The following is a 12,218-nucleotide window of genomic DNA, read 5'->3' on the forward strand; positions in this document are numbered from 1 at the left end:
CCTGCACACAGTGCTGGGTCCTGAAATCCACGGCTAGTGAATTAGCCTCATGGCAATACACTTTACCAAATGGTCACTCACTCAAATGCTGGGAGCTTGGAGTGAAATTTCAGGCTTTGCAGCAAACATACAGTTAATGCCTCAGGGTGAGCAGTGTTACCCCTACCCTATCCAAGGCCATGGCCAAATCTTCACCCATGGAATGTGGCCAGTGCCGAGAATGGCTTTGTGCTGTCACAGGTCAAGGGCAGCACCCTGAAGCCAGGAGAAGCAAGGAGGAGTCCTCCCCAGAGCCTCTGTGGGAAGCATAATTCTGGGGACAATGTGGTGACACTGATGTCAATGCCTTGGTCCTAAAACTCTGGGAGCAGGATCCCTGCTGCTGTCAGCCGCCTGTGTGTGGCAAGTGGCTACAGCAGCCATGGGACACCATGCAGGTGTCGGTGATGCTGGTCTTTGGGGTGGGTAGCCCTTGGTGGCAGCTGTGTACCAGCTCTGCTGCATGCATGCTGGTTCTGTCCAGCAGCATTTATTTATGGAGAACAGACTCGGCCCTGGATTAAAAGTGCATGGGAGACAGGATGCAGCAACACTGCCAGCAGCTTCTGGGGGCAACATGGTGTGCTACCCTGGACGTGGTTTGGCCACACTCAGGCTCAAGGCCCGGTGAGAACAGCTGGGATGGGATGCTCCTTGTAGCTCCCTGCTATTTGATTCGGTTCTGGATCTCCAGGATGAAGAGCTGTGATTTTTTTTCTCATCTTCCTCATCGGGCTGTAGTAAACCTTTTGATGAAGGCTGATGTCTCACACATCAAAAGCTGCTCACTCCAAGCCCAGGGCTTACTGCTAATAATTCCCTTTTCAATCCATTCCTATTGGCCTCAGCAAACACTGGGCCAGCTGCTGGGCCCAAGCAGCATGCCACAGTCAGCTGTATGAAGCTTTTCTGTCTTACGGTTTGAGTATATAATTGTGCTGGAGTTGCCAGGTGTCCAACAGTCTGACTTTGCATCTTGAAACAACCTTTGAAAACATCCACTGTGTCCACAGGCCTGGGTTTCTGTTGGAACCATCTGGCAAGCTTCATGAGCTATGGAAGGAAAACTCTGTAACATTAGGGAAACAAACAAACAAAAAAGAAACAAGACAAACCCTGGGAAGAAATATAGTAGCTTTATTATCACCATTATTATTCTTGAAGTTAATGATTGAGAAATTCATGGAGGAAAATATTTTGCATTGAGTGACCGAGAACCCACGTGCACATCAGATCTCGCTAAGAGAGCGCGGAGTTCGCCCCTGTGGAGGCAACAGCACTCCCTCCAGTGGCAGAATGGCAGGGGACTAAGGTTGCTTCTGGTGACAGGAGATGGTCTGCCCAGGCCACCATGGGTGCCTGCTCTGAGCTCTGCCTAGTCACTGGCTTCAGAGACTGTGTGGTAAAAGCCACTTGTGTGGCAGGTACCGTGGCTGCCACTGCTGGCCATGAGCAGGTCTCCAAAAGCTGTGCATGGCTCACACCGACACTCCTGCTGCTAAGAAATACAAAAGGATGTGAGGGTTGTACATCGGCTTCCTGTGGTTGTTGAGATGGGAAACCACTGTGCCAGGGTTTGCGGCTGCACTGGGCCTGGTTAGACTAGAAAAGACTGGCATGGGGCGGGGGCTGAGTGGCTTGGAGTCTTCCGCAGCCGAGTGGTCAGGTTGCACCCTTTCATATCTGCCCAGAGGCGCCTTTTGCTTTTTTAGGAGAGCAGGCATGCGGCAACCATGAGTCACAACTGGGGGAACCTGTGTAGAGCTGGGAGGATGATACAATGGGTGCCAGGGATGGTGATGCAGGCAGGTGCGCTTTTGGGGCATGGGGGAGTCTGGAGAGACTAGTGGGCAAGCAGTCTCGTGGCTCTAATTGGATATGTGTTTCAGCTCCCTAGGCAGGCTGGCAGCTTTCTAATCTGGTCTTGCCAGCTTCTTGCCCCAGAACTGCTTGATGGTCACTTGCAGAAGTCGACAGCAGTGCTGAGCTCGGGTTGGGCCCCTGTCCCTGGGCGGGAGGGGGCGTACCGTGCTCTCCTGCCAGAAGCACAGCTCTGAGCACACGGCCCCCAGGCTTCACTTCTCAGCACAGTGTTGCCTGTGCTGATGCCACTTTCCCCCAAGGTGCAGGTGTCAGCATCACCGCGGCTGTTTTTAAGGTGTTCTCTATGCCTACTTTATGACACCTGCCATCCTAGTAAACGCTCAGATGCCTTACTTGCCTGTGGGTGCCAAGGCCTCACTGTCCTCTTACTGTAAAGCAGGATTGTGTGGGTCCCACCTTCACCTCATCCTTTCTGGCCCTGGCCATTCTGTGGCTTTGCTGACAGCAGGTGGAAGGGACCCCAGGGGAGGGCTGCAGCAGAACCAGAGGTGTGGGGCGAGTGACTACATGTAGGTCTTGGCCACTTTTGCTCATCATAGGCCTGGAGTGAGCCCTGTGACATTGAAGCAGGGCACCTTCTCAGCAGGGTTGGAACTTTGGACCATTTTTGTTTTCAATATAGAAATTTAAGGCAAAGGCAGGAGCAAGGGCCTGGCTTTGTCGTAGATTTCCTGGACTGCCAGGTGGGGGCTAGGGCAGTGTTGGTCGGGGTAGTGGGTGTGGAATCCAGGCACAGGTTCACTTGCGAGGCTGCTGGATATGCGGGGTCCTTGGTGATGAGTGCTTGTCCATGGAGGCGTGTGGCTTCTGGTGAGCCACCTGTGCTGCCGCTGGGGGGAAGTCTTTGTCACCCTGTGGGAGATATGGAACGCAGAGCTGTTCAGCGTGTGTGTGTGTAAACCCAGAGCCCAAGTCCCACCCAGTACCCTGCAAGGAGACCAGGAGTGAGTGATGGAATGGGATGGCAGGGCCTGTTGCCTGGGAATGGGAGGGGTTGCCTAGCCACCCAAGGGGCTGCAGCCATCAGAACTGGGAAGCTGCGGGTACAGAGCTCACCTACCAGCAGGATGGGGAGGTTTGCTGGATCTGCTCCAGGCACCAGGTCCTCCAGCTGCTGCTGCTGGTTTTCTGATGCTACCTCTGTGGTTATGATCATTTGAATTAGGGGCAAGACAGCTACACCCAGGCTCAGATTCACTGCCCTCTCTGTGAGTTGGAGGGGAAGGAGACAGGGCTGGAAGCCAAGTGCCAGATCTAGCCCCAGGGCATCTCAGGAAAGGGCCCTGCAGTTTCCTGGGGAGGGATGCACTGGCTCCCCTGTGGATGGTGGGAGTGTGACCAGGGCTGGGCCTGGCCCCTGTGTCATGCTGGCATGGAGCTCACTTGTCAAGGAATGACCTCAACCCAGGGGCAGGCCTGTGATGTGCTCACAAGTGCAGACATTACATCCAATAGCGAGCTGTTCCTGGCAGTGCCATTTTCCTCAGACACCTTAGGCTGAGGGCCTGACTGTCCCAAGCTCAGAAGCCCCAGGGTGGGTGGCATGGACTTTGATGGCGAGAGTGCTGTGGGCAGTGCTGGGGGATAGGGGAGGTTCTTGAGAGGTGAAAGTGACAAATTTGAGTTGAATCCAGAGGTTTGTGGGTGACAATGCCACAGACAGGATGTAAATAGGGACACTAAGACTTTGATCACAGGTACTAATGTTGCACAACACTTGCTCACAGGTCACTTGTTAACTTCCAAGCCGTGCGCTGCAGTGTGCTGACCCCTGGCTTGGTCTGCAGTGCAAGAAGGGACTGTAACCACAGCTCTGCTCTCTGCTGTGTTACGTGTCATCTCCCACAGCCCTAGCTGTGCTCCATGGGAATGAGACAACGGGGAGAGCCTGGGGCTGCAGATCAGAGGGGCAGGGCGACTGGTTACTCCATGCGGCTCAACAAGAGCTGGAGGAGTGGGGCAGACACGCACTGATGCACCTGCAGATGCTCAGAGAGAGACTGGGGAACTCTTACCCGGGCAATGACACCGGAGATGAACACGGTCGGCTTGGGTGGGCTGCAAAACAGGAGGGGAAAAGCGGGCTGAGCAGAGGTGGTCACAGAAGGTGGTGCAGCCCCGGGCAGGCGACGAGTTTGAGGCAGAAACCAGCGATGGTTTGGGTGGCCATGCAGAGGTGTCAGGGAGCACCTTCTTCCCCCATCCTGATGCAGTGGTTCAGAAGGCACTTGGGATGCCTGTGCCTAGGCTTGGCTCTTGGCCTCACTCCCAACTCCAGCTTCCCACCATGCCTGAGAGGCAGCAGTCATTGGGATGCAGGCCTGCACTGCCCCCAGCCATGGCCTGGCCTGCCCTGGCCACTGTGGGCACCTGAGGGGTCAACAAGGGAATGTGAGATCTCTCTGAGCATCACATAAATTTTTTTAAAGGTTTATTTTTATTATTTTTTTATTGGAAAGGCAGATATACAGAGAGGAGAGACAGAGAGGAAGATCTTCCATCCAATGATTCACTCCCCAAGTGAGCGCAACGGCTGATGCTATGCCAATCCGAAGCCAGGAGCCTCTTCCAGGTCTCCCACGTGGGTGCAGGTTCCCAAAGCTTTGGACCATCCTCGACTGCTTTCCCGGGCCACAGGCAGGGAGCTGGATGGGAAGCGGGGCTGCCGGGATAGAACCGGCGCCCATATGGGATCCCGGGCGTGCAAGGCGAGGACCTTAACCACTTGCGCCACTGCGCCGGGCCAACCTCACATAAATTTTAAAAGTTTTAAAAACCTGAAGAAGTGAACATTAATTTTTTTCTGTTAAATGAGCATTAAATATTTAAAAATAATATTAAAAGAAGTAAAATATTAAAGTACTATCTTTCCACCTTTGTTAACCGGTTTTGGGTGGAACTTGAAGTGGATACCTTGTCTTGTCAGTATGCTGTCAGGTCGCATGGCTGCTAAGGGGGCAGGTGCCATGGGGCAGGGGAGGCTGCACCGTTGCTGCCACAGTGGCTTGGCCCAGGAAGTAGCTGTAGCCACACCAAGACCATGTGTTGGCTGTACTTCCAGGGAAGAGTGCCTGCTCATTCTATGGGGCATGTGGTTTGGATGTGGCATGCTCAGCCATAGAGCAGCAGGCTCTGTATAAAGGTGTGAACTTGGCATTCCCCTCAGAGCTGATTCTGCACTGAGCAGCAGGGAGCAGGGGGCCTGTCTCAGCAGAGAGCTCTGGTCCCAGCCGACCTCTGGGGCATGGCCGACGCAATGTGCATCTGCCCTATTAATCTGGTGCCAGTAAAGGGTGATGTGGAGACCTCAGCCTCTGCCCTGCACTGCTGTTCCCCAGCACCTCTGTTTGGAACCTGTGGCCAGTGAAGTCCTGAGAGAAATACAGAAAACCCTGCCGAACCAGCCTGTGTGCAGGCAGAGTCCTGGCTGAGGGTGCTGCTTTCGTGTCCAGGGACTGGGCTGCAGGTGCAAAGTCCAACCTAGTGGAGAGAGGGGACTCAGGACTTGACCATGACGTGGCAGGGCATCTGCAGCTCTGGGTGGCTCTGAGACAATGCTCCTCCTGAAGACACAGTTCCAGCCCTACCCTGCTTTCCAAATCTCAGCAATGGATTTAAAACACACACTTCTCAATTTTGCCATTTTTTGCTGCTTCTCCAGGAGCTCTAGCAGGGAGCTGAATCGGAAAGAGGGGCTGCGACTCAGACCTGTGCCCCTCTACAGGATACTGGCATCCCAGCTGGAGGCTTAACCTGGTAGCCACAAAGCTGGCTCCTTGGTTTCATTTTTTGACTCTACGCAGCTCCCAAGAAGGTCCCCTTCTGGCTGCACCCACAAGATGAGTATAAGGAATGCCATGCTACCGTGAGACCTGCAGGGCCATTTGAGTGCAGTCAGGGAGGGGGCAGCAGCAGCAGTGTGTGCTCCTCGTGGGAACCCTCAGTGCAGGCCCTGTGGCCAGCAGGTGGATGGGGTGGGCTACACTGGGGGCTGCATAACCACTGGCCCCCTCAGCAGTGCCCCCAACCCCATGTGCCCAGGACAGCAGCTGCTCAACGAGGGCATCTCAGCCCAAGAGTAAGACCGCAGGTGGTGTCAGGAGCCTGCTGGGTGCTTGGGAAGGCACCCAGAGCACACTCTGAGGGTGATGCTTCAGCAGAACTGCATACTCATGTCTGCCACAGACAGCAGCAGAGACTGCCTGGCACGGGCAGGGGCCCCTGTGGTTAGCTTTGTCGGCACAGAGGGAGGGAGGGCCTGAGGGGGAGCTGATCTCTTGGCCATCACCTGGGAACAGCAATCTTCGTGCCCTCATCCCTCAGCAAAGCCTGGACCCCCTGGGGCAAGCCAGAAACAATTCTGCAACTATTCTTTTGTTTTTGCTTGGAACCTGTGGCTTTGTGCCTGCATGGGGCTTATGGGAACATATACCCACCTGGGGTGGTTTTACAAATGTTTCTAGTAAGTGGATGGAAAGCAAATCCTTTCCAGACACATTTGGTTCTTGAAATATCTTCCTGACTCAGTCTTAATTTACTTGGGTTATTAATTTTCTGGACATCAAAATAATAATTAGCACGGCTGCGAGCAGAGGGAGCCGTCTCACTCAGCTGCACGCGAACACGTCTGGGCAATGTCATTCTTCACAGTCTGACAGCCGATGGCTGCAGAACTTGGAGCATCCCCACAAGATGGCACTGCTGGTCCTTGCAGCAGTCAGAGGCTTGCTGGGCCATCTGATGACCGGAAGCCAGGTGGCCACTGCTAGAGCCCACTGCTACTGCATCTTGGAACAACACGTTGTCTGAGAATCCCTAGGGAACAGTGAACAGTGAAGTGAGGCTGACTAGATGCACAGGAAATGTGGCTCAAGGGGCTTTCAATCCAGAATTAAGCTGGACAGAAAACAACCCAGATCCGATTCCTTCTGGACTTGGAACCTGGGAGCTGGAGTATTGTTCAAAGGGGGAGGAGGCAAGGGCTTGTGCTGCCCCAGGCGAGCAGTGGTGGCTTGCCTCTTGCCTCTCCTTTGCTTTCTATGCACTGCATGCACTTCTCCAGCTCCCACACCTGGCTTCCCACACTAGGTTCCCCATCAAGATCAAGGCCAAGTGGATATCTGCTGTATTTGCCCTGTACCCAGCACAGTGCCCTTGACACTGGAGGAACACTGCAGGCCAGCACTGCATAGCCTGTGCAGAGGAGTGATGGGGAGCTGAGAGGTGCTGCTGTTGATGACACTGGCTGGGCTGGGTCCTCGGGTGGCACCCTGCTGTCTCCCGGGGGGGGGGCGGTCTGTGCAGCACTGACCTTGGGGATGAGCAGGTTATGAGATGTGCACACCAGAAGGAGCCAGGTCTTGATTGTGCAAGTCTCCTTACCTAACGCCTCCCCTCGGTGACCGGGTTTGCTAGCCTGCAAGTGCGTATCAGGAAACATGGCTTACTCCTCCTGGTTTCCATTGATCACCAAGTTCTGGAGAGCAGGAATGGGGCATAGGGCTCCAGCACCCACTGGGGAATGCAGGCCGCCACCCCCATGTGCAGGGTGTGCTCTGACAGGAAGCCTGCTTGCGGGGTAAAGATTCTGTTCCCGTTAGGGTCATGAGTAGTGGGAGGTAGGACCGCAACCTGTGTGTCTGCATTCAACTTGAGCTGGCTGTGTGGGATGCTGTCTTAGAACCCTGCAAGTCCCGAGGGACTAGCCCAGTGAAGTGTGTTCCAAAAAGACTCTTCTCCATAAGAGTTAAAAGAAATAGACCAAAGGACCCACAAGGGATGAATAAATTATTAAACTATTAAGAATTTGCTATAAATATGCAGTGTTAATTCAATAATTCATAATGGACTGGCACAACAAGATCTTTAAGGCTCATAAAATACTGCAGGCTCTTGGCAATGGCTGGTATCGTGGTGTGTGTGCCAAGTGCTCCTTTACTCAGCAGGCTGGGTGCAGGTGGCATGGAGCCCTCTTCTCAGTTGGCCATCCCTGCTGTGTGACCGGAAGGCCAGGAGCTGGGGGGAAGGCATCTTGCAGGACTCAGGTCTGTCAATGGGGAGGTCTGCAGGGCGGCAAGGCCTGTCACCAGAGCCTTGCATACAAGTAGGAGCTTCCCTCCATGTGGCCAACCCTTTCTGGCCTGACAGGAGTGAGCACTGGGAGTCTCATGCTTAGGGGGCGTTTTAGAATGTCAGCGATACTGCTGCGGCCCCTCCATCCTTGTGCAGTGTACACGCTGACAGTCACAGAACAGGACAAGAACTGAGCTCTTGGAATTCTCTGCGGAGCCCTATTCCTCCTACGTCTGTTACAGGACAACCAGGGACTGAGACCTCAAATGCACTCTGCCCCACTCGAGACCTCCAAGGAGATTTAAGGAGCCAGTGGCCAGCGACTCTGCAAACATTACTTTCTGTGCCTTCTGGGAGCTTTACATGCCCTGAGAGCCCCAGGGCTCTGGGATGTCTTAGGGAGGCCAGAGGGGCCTCACCAGCCCTAGTGCTACAGTGTGTAAAGGAGCCTCCTGGGCACCATCAGCTTTGGCACACTCTGCAGGAGCCCAGCGCCGACGGGGAGAGAGCTTCCAAGGCAGAGTCTCAACAACACTTCTTGTTTTGTGCAGAGCTGAAAGTGGAGTAGGCTCATATATATATATTTTTTACCTTGACTATCAGTGATTTCCAAGGAGACTCAGGTCTAGGGAATACACTTTTCCATCTTTCATCTTTTTCTCCACCACTCGCAGCTGCAGCCCAGCTACAGGTTGTTGGGTCATAGGGCTGACAGGCCCATGTGGCTAAGCCTGGGCCCTCTCCTCTGCTGTCTGGAGCAAGACCTTTTGACCATGTTGTCATTTATGGTACAAACAGAGCATCCTCACGCAGGGACCAATGCCCCACAGTCTGTACTACCTTGGCAAAACCTGGCATAAGATGGGAGTTTTTATAGGGGAAAAGTGCAAATCACCTATGGGCCAACGCGTTTGACATTCCCTGCCCTGAGACTGCCCTCCATCCTCAGTCCAACCACTCGTGGAAGAGGAGCAGATTTAAACATAAGGCACAGTCACACCTTTCAGCTCCAATCTTCTCTGTTATTATTAAGATACATCTGCTTGTCAAGAAATTCCAGAAATTATGCACTTGAACTCCTCTGTCCACATGGGAGATCCAGATGGAGCACCAGGCTTCAGTCGGGACCAAGGACTCAGTGAGTGTTCTTTCCCAAGAGGTTCCAGGTCCCCTCCAGGTCAGCAGCACACGTGGAAAGCAGAGTACACAGCTAAGAATGGACACAACTGTCAGGCAGTGATGGGTTAAGTGAGAACTGGGAAAGCAGGGTGTTTTCCTTAGGGCAGGCAGTGGCTGAGGATACTGTCAGCCCCACTCATCAACCATGTCCCCCACCCCACCAGGCCAGCGTGGGATTTCACGAGGGAAAGGGCAGGAAGCTATTTATCACCTTCTTTGCCTTTTAGCTCGGCACGTGTGACAGTTCATGTGATGATCCCAAATCAGACCTGACAGGAGCTCTGGGTAACACGCGCCAGCAGGGGTGTGCGCATCACGCCGAGCTGACTTCATTAACTGCCATCCTCCCAACGGCGGGAAGCCCGGTGTCCCTGCCTTGCCTGCCGACTGCTCACTGTTGCAGAGTGAAGGGGGTGCAAGGTGAGAAACAGGAACTGAGCAGCCGCAATGGGGAAGCAGGGTCCCAGCCAGGCCAAATGATGCTGGCTTGTGGAGGGAAACACAATTTGACTGTTAAACAGCTGTGACGTACCATGCATGTTCCAGGGTTCTAGGGGTGCCCTGAGTGTGTGCAGGAAAAACCCCCTTCAACACAGAGACTTGCAGGACAGGGAGAAAACTATCTCCCTTCCCTTCCCCTTAGGCCAGCTGTCAACCCGGGATGCCAAGGAAGACCATCGGGTGAAAAGTCCCAATGTGTAAATGACAATTAGTTGTCTGCCACCTATCCACCACCAAAACATCGACATGCAGGCTGGTTCTCTGCAAATTGTTATTTCTCAACATCCTGTCTGAACAGGAGGGAGCCCACAGAACAGAACGTCAACCAACAAAGCCATGTAGTGGGACAGTGGGTGCTTAAACTCCACCCTGCCCCCACCAGATCCTCCCTGTACATCTTTGTGCTCTGACTGCTGTATCTGCCACGTCCTGGCCATCTCTCTGAGCCTTCTATGGATGAAACCTGCATGCCAGGAAAGACAGATATGCCCACAAGTCTGCCATCTCCTTCCTCCTGCCTTCAGGATCTCCTCCAAAAAGAACAAGCACTTTAGAAAATGCTAGCGGGGCAGGTGTTGTGGCAGAGTGGATATTAAGCCAGCGACCACAGTGCCGGCATCCCATACAGATGCTGGCTCTACTTTTCAAATAAATAAAAATTGACAGATTTATTTATTTATTTCAAATAAATAAAAATTGTAAAAAAAATTAGAAGATAACTACAGAAATAAATTTAACTCCTATATACATTAGATAGTCTCTGAGTTATGATGTTTTGACTTAATGATTTTCCAACTTAATGATGCTCCCCAGTGGGATGGATTCTGCAGAAACAAAACTTTGAAGTTGGAGCAGTGGACTACATCTCCCATGCCACCCTGTGGCCGCGAGGAGCCAGGGTGTCCCACAGGGTACTATGCTGCTGACCAGCGAGACCCCGACATATTAGGTGCACTTCCCTCTGCTGATGTTCTCAACCTAGGATGGCTGTATCTGGCCAGGCTCCCATGGCACAAACGCACCTGCTGTAGCAAAGAGCATCTGACTTACAAGGCCACACAGGTCTTCTCAATGGATCCTTGTATGTCACCACGATTCCTCACAAGGACCCCTGGGAAGCTGGCCTCACTTCTCAGAGTCACCCGAGTGAGATGGGCACTGTTAAGAGCCCATCGTGGGGACACTGGGGGCAGATACAACAGATGAGCGATGCCGGTGCACACTGCAACAGTTGTTATGAACCTCCGGGCAAAACACAAAACAAGGCCATTCTACAGCACTCTGAGTAAACAAAAACGTCAGCACATCCATCACTAATTAACCCAGAGCACTTTCCAGGAGAGACCAAATCCAGGTTTCGGGACAAAGACTGAAGCACAAGAACAAATGTGTGACGCCAAGTCCCACCTCATTAAGAACTCTGGTCTGTGTTCCGATCTCTTATCTCACCCTCGCCGTGCTGCTGAGTGGTGACACTTGTGGCACAGCTCCTGAGGACAGACATCAGTGAGCCCCATCCATCTCGCTCTGCCTCCTGGGGGACTGTTGGTTACATGAGTGCATTGGTCAGGTGGCTCCTCGCAAAGGCCAAAACACAAATAGTGCACCATTTCTGTGCGGGAAGAAGCATGGCACACGTGGATTAACCTGTGACCTGTGAGATTCTCTCAACGCACTGTTCAGCCTGGGCATTCCCCCTGCCCCTGGTGCCATTCTAAAAATGGGATGCAATCTTTCCCAGGTTCAAAACATAACACAGGTTCAAAACATAAACCTACCAGTCCTTTGAAGCCTGAAATGATTTGCAAGGACTTACTGGGGACCTGGAACACACACAACATCAGTGAACACTAAGCAGTTTCTAGAAGCTTCCTGAGGACTCGCTTCAGTTTGCTTGCCCCTCCAGAGCCCAGTGAGGTCCCGCTGTCCAATGGGAATTCTGTGTGCTAACCCCTGTTGGGCTGCTTGTTTCTCAGAGCTCACAGACTGTCCTCTTTCTCATTGTGCTTCCACCACAAGTCTCCTAGCAGCCACAGACAAGTACACCAAAGGGTAGGGACCTGCCCTGAGCCACAAGGGGGATGGGCCAGGCTCCCAGGCTCCCTCCTGGAGTTCAGAACATTTTCAGGCAAAAATGGATTTAGTGCACACGTCAGGCAGGTGAGGACCAGACGCTAAAGCCGGCTCTTTGGGAGCTGTGGCTTGTACTTGCCCGATATGGAAGTCATCAGTATGGTCTAGGGTTAAAAAGAAAAAAAAAAAGTGAAGTCACCAAGACCAACATGTGACCCAGGCTGGCTCAGGGTGAACTCAGGCTTCAGGGAAAATGGGCTCTTTACTGGCTGTTCACGGTGGAGTCCTGCCTGGTGACGGAGAGGGAGAGGCACGGCCTGGGGCTCCAGTACTTTTGGGGACACAGTCAAGCTGTGTGAGGACTCAAGAGACCCCTCAGGCCAAGCTTCTCTCCTGGCCCCAGGAGGAGAAGGTGGGTGCTCCCCACAGGTTGCCTGTGCCCTAGCACCCCGTGGCTGGGCCTTGCCATC

General features: G+C 53.3%; 1 protein-coding gene across 1 annotated transcript in view; it reads right to left on the reverse strand.

Annotated features, from left to right (window-relative positions):
- Positions 1–1,156: 1,156 nt before the first annotated feature.
- The window catches only part of LOC121154440 (death associated protein), a 30,848-nt gene continuing 19,786 nt past the window's right edge, over positions 1,157–12,218 (reverse strand). The window contains exons 3-4 of the mRNA XM_040977413.1: positions 3,939–3,981; positions 1,157–2,775 (exon numbers count right to left, since the gene is read on the reverse strand). Coding sequence (XP_040833347.1) covers positions 2,662–2,775; positions 3,939–3,981 — 157 coding nt within the window. The 3' untranslated portion in view covers positions 1,157–2,661. The remainder of the gene's footprint in view (positions 2,776–3,938; positions 3,982–12,218) is intronic.

Source organism: Ochotona curzoniae, unplaced genomic scaffold (assembly GCF_017591425.1).
Source record: "Ochotona curzoniae isolate NIBS_2020 unplaced genomic scaffold, NIBS_Ocur_1.0 contig_2754, whole genome shotgun sequence".
In the NCBI taxonomy this organism is placed as follows: domain Eukaryota; kingdom Metazoa; phylum Chordata; class Mammalia; order Lagomorpha; family Ochotonidae; genus Ochotona; species Ochotona curzoniae.